This window comes from Thalassophryne amazonica, chromosome 16 (assembly GCF_902500255.1).
Source record: "Thalassophryne amazonica chromosome 16, fThaAma1.1, whole genome shotgun sequence".
Lineage (NCBI taxonomy): Eukaryota > Metazoa > Chordata > Actinopteri > Batrachoidiformes > Batrachoididae > Thalassophryne > Thalassophryne amazonica.
Window position 1 is genome coordinate 44416184 of NC_047118.1, and position 18169 is coordinate 44434352.

Here is an 18169-nt window from a genome sequence, read left to right on the forward strand (position 1 = left end):
ACCCTATTCATTTCTCACATGGCTATACAGCATCCAATAACAAATCACTGAGAGAGGAATATCATAGCATCAAAACTGTACAGGAGACAATTGATGAAGTTTAAGATCAGTTTAGAGTTGGGACTGTGCATGAACAGTAATATTGGGCAGTTTAACAGCAGTTTGGGGTTTGCATACTGTACTGAATCAATAGCAATGGCCTAGTAAGTCCCTTCGGCTGCTCCCTTGTTTGCACTCGGGGTCGCCACGGCAAATCCAAGGTGGATCTGCATGTTGAATTGGCACAGGTTTTACGCTGGATGCCCTTCCTGACGCAGCTCCACATCACATGGAGAAGTGTGGCAGGAGTGGGATTTGAACCCGGAACCTTCTGAACTGAAACCAACTGCATTAACCACTTGGCCACCACCCCTGCATCAATAGTAGCAGAAAATGCATGTATGATTTAGAAACAGTCATAGTAACAAGCTGTTGCTCAGTTGTGTAAATAGTATTCTCAAGGTCGGTCATCTGGGTATTTAACCTCGAGGGGCAGGTTTTGTCTGTGAAAACATTGCAGAACTCAGTACAAATACATGTAATTTGGTAACTTTTCAAAGGAGTCAGACTCATCAATAAAATCAATTTAATGTACAACGGTTGATTTCAGGTCAGCTTGGTATATACATTTCATTGATCCAGGCAATAATAGCTGTCAGCTGGCCTTTAGAAGCAAGTTAGAGACAAAAAAAAAAAAAAAAAAAAGACTGATTTCAATATAACAGCATACAGACAGAGTGTGTTTTCACCAAGCGGCCAGTCATGCAAGCACAAATTCTTGCCTTCGGATTGGCCACTTTGTCGAAGTGACATAGCACCAACCTTGAGAATATACCAGAACTTCTAAGTCATCTAGGCAGGAGATATTTAGACATTTACATCAACTGGACTTCTTGAGGACCTACAATAAATCCAGTTGAAGTAAACGTTGTTATATTTAATGAAGTGGCTATTTATACATGGTACCATATTCCTTTTTCATAAAGCTATTCATAATCATCCAATAACAAAGTCATGTGCTACTTCTTTTGGCTGCCCCTGCTAAGGTTCACCATAGCAGGTCATCTGTGTCCATCTCACCCTGTCCTCTGCCTCATCAACCATCTGCATGTCTTCCCTGCATGGCCTCCCTCTTCTCTTGCCTCGTGGCTTCATCCTCACCATCCTTCTCCCTATATACAATGGATCCTTCCTCTTAAAATGCCATGATTCTTTCGGCTTCTCTTTCGGCTTCTCCCTTTTTCATTTCTGGTCGTGATCTGCATGCTGATTTGGCACAAGTTTTATGCCGGATGCCCTTCCCGATGCAACTCCACATTACATGAAGAATGTGCAGGGCTGGTCTGTAAACAAGCACACTAACTGCTTGGTGATGTCAGATTATCATGAGATAAAGAGGGACATCATGGTGTTGAAGCTGTACAGGAGGCAACTGATGAATTTCAAGATGAAAATTTAAGGTTAGAGATAGGGTTGTGCATGAACCATGACACTGGGTAGTTTAAAGAACAATGAGTGCCGTACTAATGCCAATTCATGGTTTGCATATGGTACCGTATCCATAGCAAGGCCTATATTTAAATAGTAGAAAGTGTGCACACCTATTTAAAAACTGTCAGATCCTTAGGTAGTTAAGACAGTGATGCTTTTTTTTTTTTTTTTTTTTACCTGTACACACCAACACAATGGAGTGTAAAATAATAAAATCTAGATGTACTTGTAGTGGAGACGTCTAGCTTTAAGCGTTTAGGAATTCCAATATTTTATTTATTTATGTATATACATACACACATGAACTTGGACCTTGAACATGATGGTGAACCTTCTTTCTCCTACATCGCTAAACACCTGTCCAGTGACCTCATGACTAGAATAAGCTCTCTCCAGACCTTTTTTGATCTTACAGGTCAAGATTAAGAGATATCTGGGAAGAGAAATCATGACATCACAGGACAGAGGTGTGTGACGATGCCTCTGTAGAAGAACAAACATCCAAATCTTATTGTTATGAGACTGGGATGCTAACCTAAGGCAGCGACTGGATGTTCTTGGTACTAGTTGTATTTGGAGGATCCTTGGGTACCACTACAACTACTTTGCATTAAACGAAAGGTTACATAGGGAGACTCGCATGAGGAGTATCGCTTGCATTGTGAGGGAATGTCAGCTTCAGAAAGTGACAGAGATATCACCAGCAATAATAAAAGCTCAGCAGTGCTGCACTTCATTGTCATTCATTTTGTTCTTTGGTTTAATTGCAATTTTCCCACTTCAAGAATAACTGATTCACTGGTAAAAATGAAAAGGAGTGATGTAGCAAATACTCGTACAGTAGTACCACCTTATCAACTGTGTTTTGTCCTTTCTTGTAAACGCTAGTTCAACAAAAAGTACATTCACCACACACACACACACACCACCCAAAAACTCCCTGATACTTTGAAAATGTATATGACTTGGATATATACAAATCAGGTATTAGTTCCAGGGATCATCATATGAAATAAATGTAGCTCCTTTCTCTGGGAACTAGTCTGATATGTTCAGCAAGGGAGAACACACACACACACAAACATATTAAAGTTACACATTTATAGGGTGAGTCCATTTTTACAACCTTGTCAAAATATTGTTAGCAGTCAAGCCTCAAGGTCTGTATTCATATTTGATAAGTGACACGTTCACTAAAAGTTTTTTTTTCCCCACATTGAGTGTGTGAAAGTGAACAGGGCAGCCATACCAGCAGTTAAAAATCTACAATGTGCTCAAAACAGCAACAAAACTATGCTCGCAACCAAATTTGTAAATGTTGGTACAAACGCACCAGCAATCACAAAGAGAAGAGTCATGAGGTCACTGGACATAAGTGTTTTGTGATGTCAATATCTTTGCTGGAGAATTAAGGTCCCAGTGTTTAGGGCCCTGGTTCTTTCAGCCATACGGTCTGTTTGTGAGACTTGGATGGCCAAGAAGACGCTTATTTTTCACCTGGCTGCGGCAGATAGATAGTTACTTTCAAGAGGTGGGGATAAACCGGTTGTCTGCCTGAGTGGATGACATCGAAGACCCAGGTTGGTCCCGTGGTGTGGTGGATGTGACGCATGGCACCAGTGCATGTTTCCAGGCCTGACCTGAACCTTAGTGGCACAACATTTTCAGAAACATGTCCAGTGAGGTGTATTTATTTTTTCTACTGTAAGGGTTTAAATCAAACCTGTCTAGGAAGTTAGCTCGGCCCGTTTGTTTACAGTGGATGTTGGGTATGGTAAATAGTCCCTGTGAAGATCTACAGTAACAATATCACCAGCAATATATACTATAAGTAATTATAAAATGCAAGAACATCCTAAAAATGACATTATGCAATTCTAAGGTTCAAACAAATGCCAAATGCAATTTAGACCAAAGGCAGTAAAAAGGCAGTTGGTAAAACTCAACTGTGATAATTTTGAAAAATACAATTTATTGAAATGAAGGGCGTTGGGGGTGGGGAACCGCAGCTTTGCAGGGTAACAGTGACAAACTATTAGCACTATGTGTGAAATAATTTATTTGCCATTATATTTGTGATATTTACTGTAAAATTCAAGTTGCTTTCATAATTTTTCACTTCACATCATTCGTACATACTGTAAACCGGTTCAATCCAACAAAGTTTATTAATCATTAAAGATAAAATAGACTTTACACAAATAACAACAAATGATCTGTTGATGTCTATTTAGCTTGTGCTCACATTTTTCCCCTCAATGAATTTCCACCACATAAAACACAAACATTTTAGTGTAGTTTCAAAATATTTCAATACATTTATTTCCATCCAAGGTTGATCAAGAGTAGATGTGTTTTGGACACAGTTCTCTTCATTCAACACTTCATGGATTCAGTTGTGTGTGCGTAAGAGGCCAGTGGATTTTAATACCTCTGGTTACGTCAGCACAATGATCGTGCACCCAACATTTGTTCTGCATCTCCGGCAGAAGTCAGACTGCTGCATGAAGTGAGAAAGAAGGTGTTTTCAAAAGTATAATCAGAGTGATGTTTCAAAGAGAGTGTGAAAGACAAAGTGGGTATGAAGGGATTAGAATTCACAGTGTGTCGGAATGAGGGTGTGGAATATTCATAACCATCTTTTCATTATTGTGTAATTATTATCTATAACAACCAATCAAGGTGTTTTCATAAGCTCAAAATGACCCCTTCATAACTACGTGGGAGCGGGTCCCCTCATGGAGGTCCCCATGTTGTACCACCATGTTTATACAGCCCAAAAGGGCTATACTAACTCTGACTTTCACATTTTGCAGAAGATTGAAGAAAATGGGAGGAATCAGTGGTTGCTGCTATACACTGTCTAATGACTGCTCGTGCATGTCACAATATGTGTGAACCTCTTTTTTGTGAAGTAGATGATCATTTGTATCACAAGACAAGACAAGGGAGCATTGAACCCCGTAGCCAAAGAAGCAAAAACACGAAAGGAAACAAAAACATGACCGGTGTCAGCATAAACCAATATGCACTTTCACCACTAGACAATATTAAATGCAACACACTGTAGCTTTAAAGGTGCTTTAAATGACATTTTCCACATTAATATAGTAACCACCAACTATATTCTATGAAAAGATTTAGTCGTGTGTTGGATTTCCATGCAGAGAATGAAGCCCTATGCTCTGAGCTGTTCTGTCCTGTTCACATTTTTGGTCTAGCCGCAAGTACACACGTAGTGCATGTGATTTCGGGATGTGCATGCAAGTACCACCCTGTGAAACCATTACTTCCTCTCACACCTACAACCCCTGGCAAAAATTATGGAATCACCGGCCTCGGAGGATGTTCATTCAGTTGTTTAATTTTGTAGAAAAAAAGCAGATCACAGACATGACACAAAACTAAAGTCATTTCAAATGGCAACTTTCTGGCTTTAAGAAACACTATAAGAAATCAGGAAAAAAATTGTGGCAGTCAGTAACAGTTACTTTTTTACACCAAGCAGAGGGAAAAAAAAAATATGGAATCACTCAATTCTGAGGAAAAAAATTATGGAATCATGAAAACAAAAGAACGCTCCAACACATCACTAGTATTTTGTTGCACCACCTCTGGCTTTTATAACAGCTTGCAGTCTCTGAGGCATGGACTTAATGAGTGACAAACAGTACTCTTCATCAATCTGGCTCCAACTTTCTCTGATTGCTGTTGCCAGATCAGCTTTGCAGGTTGGAGCCTTGTCATGGACCATTTTCTTCAACTTCCACCAAAGATTTTCAATTGGATTAAGATCCGGACTATTTGCAGGCCATGACATTGACCCTATGTGTCTTTTTGCAAGGAATGTTTTCACAGTTTTTGCTCTATGGCAAGATGCATTATCATCTTGAGAAATGATTTCATCATCCCCAAACATCCTTCAATTGATGGGATAAGTGTCCAAAATATCAACGTAAACTTGTGCATTTATTGATGATGTAATGACAGCCATCTCCCCAGTGCCTTTACCTGACATGCAGCCCCATATCATCAATGACTGTGGAAATTTACATGTTCTCTTCAGGCAGTCATCTTTATAAATCTCACTGGAATGGCACCAAACAAAAGTTCCAGCATCATCACCTTGCCCAATGCAGATTCGAGATTCATCACTGAATATGACTTTCATCCAGTCATCCACAGTCCACAATTGCTTTTCCTTAGCCCATTGTAACCTTGTTTTTTTTCTGTTTAGGTGTTAATGATGGCTTTCGTTTAGCTTTTCTGTATGTAAATCCCATTTCCTTTAGGCAGTTTGTTACAGTTTGGTCACAGATGTTGACTCCAGTTTCCTCCCATTCGTTCCTCATTTGTTTTGTTGTGCATTTTCGATTTTGAGACATATTGCTTTAAGTTTTCTGTCTTGACGCTTTGATGTCTTCCTTGGTCTACCAGTATGTTTGCCTTTAACAACCTTCCCATGTTGTTTGTATTTGGTCCAGAGTTTAGACACAGCTGACTGTGAATAACCAACATCTTTTGCAACATTGAGTGATGATTTACCCTCTTTTAAGAGTTTGATAATCCTCTCCTTTGTTTCAATTAACATCTCTCGTGTTGGAGCCATGAGCCATGTCAGTCCACTTGGTGCAACAGCTCTCCAAGGTGTGATCACTCCTTTTTAGATGCAGACTAACGAGCAGATCTGATTCGATGCAGGTGTTAGTTTTGGGGATGAAAATTTACAGGGTGATTCCATAATTTATTCCTCAGAATTGAGTGAGTCCATATTTTTTTCCCTCTGCTTGGTCTAAAAAAGTAACCGTTACAGACTGCCAGTGGTGGGCACAGATAACCAAAAATTAACTTCGATAACAGATAATCAGATAACTGAAAAGTTATCTTTGATAAAGATAAAACAATAAACCACCCAAAAATGTATCGGAAGTTACAGATAACTGATAACAGATAAATTCCAATATTATCTCTGGCACATTTACAACTACTAGTAAAACAAATTTAATAGCTTCTAATAATATTAAAAATAACAACAGACCCAAACAATAAGACCACACTTTTTTCTTTCAACAGTGTGCCCCAGCTGGAAGCTCTTGTTTACTACAGCGCTCCGAGCACAGAGGCACCCCAAGACCCAAACAATGAGACCACATTTTTTTCTTTCAACATTCGGCCCCTGCAGGAAGCTCTTGTTTATTACAGCCTTCCCAACACAGAGGCACCCTGAGAGCAGCCGTAAAGCCAACTCTCTATCAATGACAAAGCTCTGGTCATGCGGAGGTCTTGAAAAATAAAGTCATATTGAATTATGGTGTTGATTTATAAATAACATTAATACCGATAGAATAACTCCATTAATGTCAATTCTGTCATTTGTACAAAGTTAAAATATAACATATATCTTTTAATGTTGAATAATGCACTAATTCTGACGTTTTGTAACAAAGAGACAGATCACAAAGGATTCTGGGTAAACGTGCCTCTGATAAACACTGATTGGTTCAGTCATTCATTATGTAAACCAACACGTTAATGTGACGTCTGTCGTGTGTTGGTGTTTAAATGTGCTTTTGTAAAATATTCCATTTTTTATTTGTAAAAACAGGCATTTTTATGGAGCCCTGGAAGTGTCATCGCAAAATTTTTTGCATGTGGAGAGAATGTGCGCATGTTTGTGCACATTCTCTCCACATTCTCTCTTTACAACATTCATTTGATGTTGTAAAACGTGCTTTACAGTGTGCGAGATGATTTTTCATGCAGGAATTGTTTGGACAAAGTTTCAGGTTAATCGTGCGTCCTGCATCGTGTAGTGTTCATGGAGTATCAAGCTGCGGTCAACATCTGAGGACCACCTCCTGATCGCCGATCATATGGTCGAATGAGAATCAAACCTGTTTGATATATCATTGTGGTCGGCCATCGTGAGGTTATCCTGCTGCTGAAAGCTACAAGCAGCATCCAACCGTTCGCACTGTGCCTGTGCAAACACTGCAGAGCTGTCTTGTAATAATGTTATTATTATTATTATTATTATTTTGCAGTTGTTTTGTTTTTAAACTTCATTTGTAAAAAAAAGCCATTTGCAAAGCAAAAAAGTTGATTTGACAATCATCTGACATAACCAGGGTCAAAATAAATAGAACACTGCCATCTACTGGTTCCCAGACACTGCCATGAACACTACGGGTCAGTAGATGCTAGATGGCAGTAGAGGCTTTCAAAACAAATTCTAGATAATCCCTGTCTGCTCACATTTAAAATGCGTGGAATTTAACAAACGCAATTAAAAAAATCAACATCTATAAACGCAGAGAATATATTCAAGAGAGTTTTACGCACAGAGTGTCTGAAATGCATTTGTCCTGTCGTGATGTACTGAGATTACATCATCCTACCCAAAATGCACTGCGAGGCACAGCATGTGCTCACAAAACCTTAAAAATTAGCACATTACTTTAAAACTAAAACATATATCTGATATTTTTACTTTATGAAACTTCAGATATGACAGTAATTTTAAATAACTTGTCCAAAATTAGTTTGGTTAAAATTTGAACCATAAGTTAAAAATGTATGCCTCTGGATGACTTAGGTCATATTGCCAGCATATCGGTATGGTGTTAAAGGAAATGGTGGTTTTTTTTCTTTTTCCCTTTGGGGCTGTTTGTCCTTTGTTTGCAGAGGATTGAGATGCTTTTTATACAAGCAGTTCTCTTCTGTTTGCAAAGGTTATAACTATGTGTCTGTTACAAAACCGGACAAAAATTAATCGGAAGATAATTGGTCTGATAATGGTTTTTTAAGCTATCTAAAAAGATAATCCGATACTGAAAACATTATCTTCGATAATTATCGGATTATCGGAAGTGCGCCCACCACTGCTGACTGCCACAATTTTTTTTCTTGATTTCTTATAGTGTTTCTTAAAGCCAGAAAGTTGCCATTTGAAATGACTTTAGTTTTGTGTCATGTCCGTGATCTGCTTTTTTTCTACAAAAATTAAACAACTGAATGAACATCCTCCGAGGCCGGTGATTCCATAATTTTTGCCAGGGGTTGTATAAAGAGACAGATGGCAGTATTCTTATCATCGCTATTTAATTATATGAAGATAGCGGACAACAGAAAATTTCCAGAAATTACTCCAAGAACCACAGTCAGAGGCTAAAATACATCTGACTAAGAATTTGGTTGGAATAGAATTCACATACCTTTGGCTTGTCCCCACAGAGAGAGCTGTTAGACTTGTTAAGGCTCCAATTGTCGTTCCTTCCGCTTCATGCAGAGGAAGAAAGGGAAACTTTGTTTTGGTGCTGAAATTGGAGCTAGTGTGACATCTAGTGGTAGAGAAAAATCATTTACCGCACCTTGAAATAATGACTAAAATGTTCTGAATTACCTGGGGATCTGAGAGGATGACTATAATGGACAACAAAAGTGGAAAGCAGCAAAAAGACTTTCACTTTTGTAGAAATTATTGAAGTGAGTGAACAGGTAAGAGTCTATTATTAGTTTTGAGAATCTCAAGAATCACCATAGCATGGATGTTTTTGGTTCAAAACAGGAAACCACATGGGGTGGTGTCTTTCAACATTTTGTCAGATGATAAAAGTGTCTGTAAAATCTGTAACCTTCCAAAATATGTTACTAAAGGATGGGTGTCCCGAATTCAAACTAAGTTTAAAAGTCTCCCACCTTCCATACACCTGAATCACAAATGTGCTGTAGACATCACTGCACAGTTGGATGAGAACCACAGTAAAATGTTGGACAGTGATGCTGCAACTCATACGCTCACTTGTCTCTCTCTGCCCTATCTCTGGGCACAGGCTTGCTCTACATCAGCGATGGACTTTGGTGTGTCAGAGGACAGAATCAAAGGGCCTCCAGTGTCTCTGATCAACACGTCATCCTCAATCCTGATACCCAGACCACAGAAACGTTCTGAAGCCTGGTCATCATCCGTACAGACATACAACCCTGTGACAGAATTGAAGAATAAGGAGAATAAAACAGATGGAGAGGGTAAAGGGCAGTTTTTACTTCTGCAATTCTGCACATCACACAAGAGAATTACAGCCCGTTACATCTGATACTTTGCTACTAACAAGCTGAATTTGAGTTTTAACACCACGATCGCTTTTGGAAGCATCAAAAGCGACAACAGACCCAAACAATGAGCCCACACTTCTATGTTTGAACTTCCTGCCCCCTGCTGGAAGCTCTTGTTTACTACACGGCTTCCAGCACAGAAGCAAGATGAGATCAGCCACAAAGCTAGCTCTCTACCAATCACAACGCTCCAGTCAGGCGGAGGTCTTGGAAAATAAAGTCATGCTGACTTATGGTTTGGTGTGAATACTGATAGAATAACTCCATTAATGTCGATTCTGTCATTTGTACAAAGTTAAAATATAACATATATCTTTTAATGTTGAATAATGCACTAATTCTGAGGTTTTGTAACAAACACAGACAGAACACAAAAGATTCTGGGTAAAAGTGCCTCTGCTAAACACTGATTGGTTCAGTCATTCATTATGTAAGCCAACACGTTAATGTGACGTGTGTCGTGTGTTGGTGTTTACAGATAAAAGTGCTTTTGTAAAATATTCCATTTTTTATTTGTAAAAACAGACATTTTTACTGAGCCCTGGAAGTGTCATCGCAAAATGTTTTGCATGTGGAGAGAATGTGCGCTCATTTTATTAGTGCCGTGCGCACGTTTTATGATGTTGTAAAACGTGCACTCAATATTGTCTTGACACATAAATGTTGGCTTTACACTGTGCGAGTTGTTGCCCTTTATCAGATGATTTTTCATTCGTGCGAGAATTTTTTGGACCGAGTTTCAGGTTAATCGCGCGTCCTGCATCGTGTAGTGTACATGGAGTAACAAGCTGCGTTTAACATCTCACGACCACCTCCTGATCGCCGATCGTATAGTCAGATAAAAATCGAACCTGTTTGATATTATTCTGGTCGGCCTTCGTGAGGGTATCCTGCTGCTGAAGAGCTACAAGCATCCAACCTCTCGCACTGTGCATGTGCAAACACCGCAGAGCTGTCTTGTAATGTTTTTTTTGATGTTTTGTTTTTAAACTTTGATGTCTCCCATCAATTTTTTGTAAATTAAGTTTGGGAAAAAAAAACTTATGTTTTGCTTCTGGAAAAACGAGTTCAACGTGTGGTTTTTGAACGTACAATGTGTGTGAGAACATAAATCGGGCGCTCTGAACTTTTACACCGTGCGGTTCTGTTGTACAGTTTGAACTGAAACCGAGTACAGTGATTAAAAATATCATACAGTGTCTGCTCAGCTTTAGGACGAATACCGCCATGAACTGGCATGAACACTACTGGCCAGTAGATGGCAGTAGAGGCCTTGAAAACTTGCCAAAATAAAATTCCAGATAATCCCTGTCTGCTACATTTAAGATGCGTGGAATTTAACAAACGCAAATACAATAACAACGTCTATAAACCCAGAGAATATATTCACAAGAGTTTTAGGCACTTGAGTTTAATGCTGTTGTCCGTGGAGTCTGAACAGAGTGTCTAAAATGCATTTGTCCTGTCGTGAACGTACTGAGATTACCCTATGCTACCCATAATGCACTGCTGAGCACAGCATGTGCTCACTAAAACCTTAAAAATTAGCACATTACTTTAAAACTAAAACATATCTGATATTTTTGTTGTGTGGGCCACTGAAGAGGAGGTACTGCTGGCTCACCACCACCGGATGGCGCCCTGCTTGGAGTGCGGGCTTCAAGCACAAGAGGGCGCCAGAACCACTGGGAGTGACAACCGTCAATCATCCTCAACACCAGCTGTCACTCATTCATCTCATCATCATCATCACCATAAAGCCGGGCGACGACCTCCACCTCCTCGCCGAGAAATCTCCTACGATCAAGGTAAACCTCTTGCTGTAATTATTGCGAATAATAATCTGATCTGTTTTGCAGCTGTTTTTCCTGGTGATATTCCTTATCTGGAATTTTTGGTGTTTTGGTGTGACTGCGACGACTTCGCCTCACATCCCAAAACCAATAAGTGGTAAACCGGAGCTGCACGTGTGTATGATTGGAGGTGGAGGTTCTCCCTCCAAGACGAATCATTAATCAAGGTTGCTGGGTGTGAGGATTCACACTCACCACCTTCTGTTTCTGTCTGCCAGCAGTACCAGGGCCGACAACGGAGGACAGAGACCACCTGGGGACTCAGGGCTTGGCGGCTTCGGTGTTCTTCAGGCCGTTGGTGGTAGAAGCGGTGTGGGTCCCGGCTCTTCGTTCATCCGAGGTCTCCTATCTTCGAGCCTGCCCGCAGTCCTCTTGTGTATGATTGGCAGTACCCTTGTTTATATTACGTTGTGTTCTTGTGCAACATTAAATTGTTACTCCTTCCCTTATCCATTGTCCGTTCATTAGCGCCCCCTGTTGTGGGTCCGTGTTACGACACCTTCCCAACAATTTTCACTTTATAAAACTTCAGACATGACAGTAATTTTAAATAACTTGTCCAAAATTAGTTTGGTTAAAATTTGAACCATAAGTTAAAAATGTATGCCTCTGGATGACTTGGGTGATATTGCCCACTATCAGTCTGGTGTTAAAGGAAATTATTATTATTATTATTTTTTTTTTTTTTGTGACCACTTCTCCTTTGCCTGCAGAGGATAGAGTGGTTTCTCCTGGAAGCAGCTCTCTTCTGTTTGCAGAGGGTGGAACTATACCTCTGTTAGGAAACTTTTAACAGGTAGTGCTACAACTGATTTAAATTTTTAAAATGTTTGCCACTGTTCAGCTTTGTTTACTACGTTATCAGTCTAAAGTTATCAGACAAAAATTTATTGGAAGATAATTTAGTCCGATAATGGTTTTAAAAGTTATCTAAAAAGATAATCAGTAATGAAAACATTATCTCGCTAATGATCTATTATTGGGATTATCGGAACTGTGCCCACAACTGACGAATACGCCAATGTGAAAGGGGCTTAAGCCTAAGCTTGAACCTTCCATGTGTTTTCTGGTAAAGTGTAGCTAAAATTTCACATCTTTTAATAATAAATGCTCAAACCAAATATTAGTAACGCTACACCTATGCATCATGAAAAACATTTATGTATATAAACTGGTCTCCTGTTGCAGATTTCTGATACCCGATTGGTTACTATAGTGACTTGAAAAAAAAATAAATCAGATACCCAATAGGGCATGTCATAGTGTGCAATCGGTGCACACTACTGCAAACAATTGTGAAATTTTCAAACATGTTCCAATGTATTTTGAGGCTGTGACCCAATTGTGATCCACCAAAGTGAATAAACTGATTGTAATTTGCATAGCTAGGGGGTAATAAGTCTTTTACTTTAATTTTATAGATGGCATTGGTTTTTATTACATTATTGCATCTTGATATATAAATCATTTCTGCTTGACTGTGGATTTGGCTGTGCAGTCACTTTGATGCAAAGTTTAAATTACAGGCTGAAATTAAGATACGAGTATAATGCAAGTTGTTTGTTGTTCTGGGGCAGAGCGACTTCACAGACATGAGCAGGCGGTGATCCTCTGCAGTGGTGTGCAATGGCTGTGCACCCAAGCAATGGGCGCAGATTAGCACAGCTCGGCAAAATGCATGGCAGCTCGGCAGGACCACAGACAGCACCAATAAATGCACAGCACCTTGACAAGGTGCACAGGTCTACTCATTGCTCTGACAAAAGCACCCAGGAGGTTTGCACATAGGCTGTATAGAGTATTTGTTGCATACCGGTATCGGACCACATACAACATGCATCTATTTTATTTAGAGGGTTTTGTTATTATTTCAGCAGTGTCCCTTGAAATAAATAATGTCCGCTTAAATGTGAATTGGGCAGCGCGGTTATTTTGATGATGACAGGCTACAGTGTAAACTAAAATTAAAATAAATTGCAGATTGTGGCATGTGTTCAGTTCAAAGACTCACCATTCGGTGACCAGTTTAAATCTAATCTGGAAATATACATCCATAATCCCATGAAAGGTGTGCCGCACTCTTCACAAGATCACATTTTTTTTTCAGATGTTTCATACATTTCAGCTGTGTAACATGTTATAACCACAGGCATTAGTGCATATACACAATGCCGTTGTGTGCACACAGTGTTGTGTTCAAAGCTGCTTGCAATCGGCAGTGATACTGTGATAACTGTGTGACACACAACTTTAGACTGCTGTTGCTGTTGTGGCCAACTGACCCAGTTACCTCATATTTGGAATGCTGATGTCAATTTGTGCCAAAAATTGGCAATGAGAGACAAGCTTAACAGGATGTTTAAAGCCATTTGTCTATACCTGGTTCTATGGTGATTACCATCCCTGCCTGTAGAGGCTGTGCACGGGATAGTTCAGGCGTGTCATGTACATCCAAACCCAGGTAATGACCAACGTGGTGGGGGCAGTACCGCTGTGCAAACTGTGAAAAACAAAGAAAAACAATTACGATCCCAACAAGCAGTTGCATGAATGTCTCAGTGCAGCCACGGAGCTGCAGCACTTACTGTGCCGAGTGATCCTCCTCAGAACACTTTCTACACACCTTAACAAATGACACAGAACTGGATCCAGGAGCATGTTGGCAACTAATTCCTTAAACGTGAAGACAAATTCCAAAGTACATGTAACCAGGCCAGAGAAAACAGTGCAAACTAATAATCTATCACTTAAAATCAGAACATGATGAATCCTGTTTATTCAAGATCACTTGAATTTGACAAACAACAGCACAAACTTTACATATTTCCGATCGTACTGAGAAGTATAATAAGAAAAGTTCATTCCTTTACGATGGATGGATATAATATAAAATATTCTGTGTCAAAATGAAAAATGAGTGTGAATCTGCTCCACACATTGTAGGTGTTAAGCTGCTTCACTCAACACTACTTGTAGTTTCAAGTTTTTGTTTTAAGGCAAACCAGTTCAATACATTTACATTTCTCATTGGTTTGGCCGGCAAATTTAATTTCTCTGAAAAGAAGCACTGCAGGAATAGTGCGCCTCCATTATTACAATTACATGAGCGTACTGTGCTTCATAGACAGTGAAATTAGCTCATGTCATTATTTACAGTGGCCAGAGGAACTAACAAGTTTGTTGACCAAAACTACTGGTGAGGATAAAAATAAACCTGTATTTCAAAAATACTTATATTGTCGTGCTGCCTTGCTTTCTCCTCTCCCACTCCCTTCCCTGCGTTCCAGGCAGCTGCATCACGGAGCTGATTTCACTCATCTGTTCACCATCAATGTCATCCTGGTCCTGCCTCTTCACTCTCGCCAGGAACCCAGTCCTCTATGACTCTTTGGTACTTCATACATATTTTTCCCACTCTGTTTCCTCCAAACATTTTCGTGCAGGTGGTGTTGGGGGGTAATTTTGGGTTTCAGCTTTTTTTGTTTTTTCACCACTTTCATCCCTGAATATGTCAATTGTGAGTCACTTTTGTGCAGATTAAAGTCACTAACTGGGACTCCTGTCTTGTTGCGAGAAAGAAACGAGAATCGTCCTCCGTTCTGTTCACACAGCTCCAAACGCTGCGCGGCTCTCTGCCGAGTCAAGTTAGAACAATAGAATCTAGTCAGAATTAATAACTTCAAAGTGAAACACCGTTTTGTTTATTTTTATTTATGTCCAGAGATCAAGGATACAGTGACCAATTTCATATTTATTTACTTTAAGACTCAATGAAATACACAAAAAACCTGTAAAGCCTACTTTTACTACAAAATTCACAAGAGGTATCGATAAGGGAATCGATAAGGAATCGGATCGATAAGCAAAATCGATAATGGCATTGATATCGATAAAATCTTATCAATACCCATCCCTAGTCCTTGTGATGATTACCTTTAATGTGTCAGAATCACTGGTGCTGGCCCCGACGATGCCCAGCCTCCTTAGCTGTCGTCCCAGAAGTGCCAGCATGTTGCTGTAGATGTGGTCTAGACTAATGCCTGGAGAGCACAAAGATAAACAGCAGTGCTGGACCTCTAGAACCGCCTCATACACCTCAGCCTGTGCAAGGCTGAATCTGACAGGGGAGGAAAAAAAGACACACAACAGTTACTTTGTAATCACACTTGCCTATCCTCTCACAACATACTGCCTGTACGACATAATGACTGACATAACTGAAGACCAAGACATATTCAACGGAACTGAAAATGTTCACGTTTTTTCCCTTCACTTATCTAAAGCAAACTGGTTGTAAAAATGATGATCTGCATGATATATATATATATATATATATATATATATATATATATATATATATATATATACATACATACACACACTGTTTGTCCAGTTACTTATGGGCTCTGAAAATGGAGGGGCTGTGTATACAAATCGCCACAGTTCCTAAATGGTTAATATGATCTTTTTTGTTAAACTCTGTTGATGAAAGCTTAATCTCTACACTTTAAACACATGCTGAATGCTTCATTTCAATTTCACTGTGGCAGTGCACAGAGGCAAAAATACAAGAATTGCATCACTGTACATCTACATATCGATCTGAGTGTGTAAGTAAATGGGAAAAATTTTGACCAAGGCTCTTAATCAATTTTTCTCAAAATCAAATGACTTTGTCCTTGGTTGACTCTCACCCAGTCCTTCAAGTTTGCCAAAATCAAAATTCCGTTATTATTATCATTATCACTCATCACAGCTCCAGCAAACTTCCCTTTTCCGGGCCACATTAACAACCTCTGACTGGGGGATCCAGAGGTGTTCCCAGGCCAGTATAATCTGTACACCTAGTCCTGAGTCTTCCCTGGGGTCTCCTCCCAGATGGACGTGCCTAGAACACCTCCCTAGGGAGGCGCCCAGGAGGCATCTTTATTAGATGCCCGAACCACCTCAGCCGGCTCCATTCAATGCGAAGGAGCAGCGGCTCTACTCTGAGCTCGTCACGGATGACTGAACTTCTCACCCTATCTCTAAGGGAGACACCAGCCACCCTCCTGAGGAAGCCCATTTCGGCCGCTTGTTCCTGCAATCTCATTCTTTCGGTCATGACCCAACCCTCATGACCTACAGGAACGAAGATTGACCAGTTGATCGAGAGCTTTGTCTTTTGACTCAGCTCCTTTTTTGTCACAACAGTACAGTAGAGCGAATGCAATACCGCCCCTGCTGCGCCGATTCTCCGGCCAATCTCACGTTCCATTGTCCCCTTGCTCGTGAACTACACCCCGAGGTACTTGAACTCCTTCACTTGGGGCAAGACCGCATTCCCTATCCAGAGTAGGCAATCCATTGGTTTCCTGCTGAGAACCATGGCCTCAGATTTAGAGGTGCTGATCCTCATCCCAGCTGCTTCACACTCAGCTGTGAACCAATCCAGTGAATGTTGGAGGTCACAGGCCAATGAAGCCAACAGGACCACATCATCTGCAAAAAGCGGCGATGAGACCCTGAGCCCACCAAACTGGAAACCCTCCTCCCCCCGACTACGCCTTGATATCCTGTCCATGAATATCACAAACAGGATTGGTGACAAGGCGCAGCCGTGGCGGAGGCCAACCCCCACCGGAAACGAGTCTGATTTACTGCTGAGCACAGCTCTCGTTTGTGAGTACAGAGATTGGATGGCCCTGAAAAGGGACCCCCTCACTCCTCACGCTACGTTGGAGTTTATTATCGGTTATTATCATTATATCATTATTATTACAAATGTTATTCACACACAAACACACACATGTAAGCAATGTTACCATGCAAGGGTGCAACAAGCCAATAATAAAATGATCCAAATAAAATAAGTTATATCAAATACTTTATCAATCTATGACTCAAAAGCAATGAGAACAAACTGAAGTGTTTGTTTTGTGTTGCATTGCTGCAGGTCTAACCTGTGTTCTTTGACAGGTTGTGTAAAGTACATATACAACTTACTTTCCATTCACTGGCCATGTACGAGTGATGTCACTAACATAACCAAAATATTCACAACCACCATCAAGCAGCACCAATTCACCATCCTGGAAGAGGGAAGAGCAACAAGGAGCAAAATAAAATCAGTCATGTAAAGAAATATTTACATAATGTGTACAATTCTCACAATTGCAGCATGGTGTTTATTAAACCTCACGCTTGTTCAGACTGGAGAACTTTAAGCAAGGCTCTTCCTGCACTGAGTAGTTTTTGAGATCACAGATAAAAAACACCAAATTTACAGCACAACATGCACGGTCCGATGAGCGCCTGTCAATATACTTTTAAGATTCTTGCTTGAGTTATTGTTCATGTTCAGAACTAAATATTATGAAGACAGAAGTTTTATAGTAACTGCCAATCACAGGGCAACAGCCAATGAGAGTTTTTTTGTTGTTTTTTAATTTCAGCTTCTCCCAACTCAGCTGAATGAGGTGCACAGTCAGTGCATTCTAAATACTGGACCCAAGCCTAGGTAACTTACTTGGGTTGCATCAGGAAGGGCATCAATTCTGCCAAGCCAAATCAAATTTCCATACTGGATCAGTTGAGGCGCGGTTTCGCCGACCGAACGGTCCCCCCAAAAAACGGTCCGCCCTGCCTTCACTGTGCATGCATCATTTTGAAGCGTCAGCATTGCCATTTCA

The 18169-nt window shown here is 40.2% G+C and overlaps 1 protein-coding gene across 3 annotated transcripts in view; it reads right to left on the reverse strand.

Annotated features, from left to right (window-relative positions):
• Positions 1-3571: 3571 nt before the first annotated feature.
• xpnpep3 (X-prolyl aminopeptidase 3, mitochondrial) overlaps positions 3572-18169 on the reverse strand; it is a 61682-nt gene continuing 47084 nt past the window's right edge. For 2 of the 3 annotated variants that reach the window (XM_034190162.1, XM_034190163.1), the window contains exons 8-11: positions 17484-17569; positions 15432-15615; positions 13878-13998; positions 8640-9513 (exon numbers count right to left, since the gene is read on the reverse strand). In XM_034190162.1, coding sequence (XP_034046053.1) covers positions 9347-9513; positions 13878-13998; positions 15432-15615; positions 17484-17569 — 558 coding nt within the window. In that variant the 3' untranslated portion in view covers positions 8640-9346. Of the gene's footprint in view, positions 4833-8639; positions 9514-13877; positions 13999-15431; positions 15616-17483; positions 17570-18169 lie in introns of those variants that run through there. The other variant, XR_004565590.1, reaches the window with a different exon arrangement.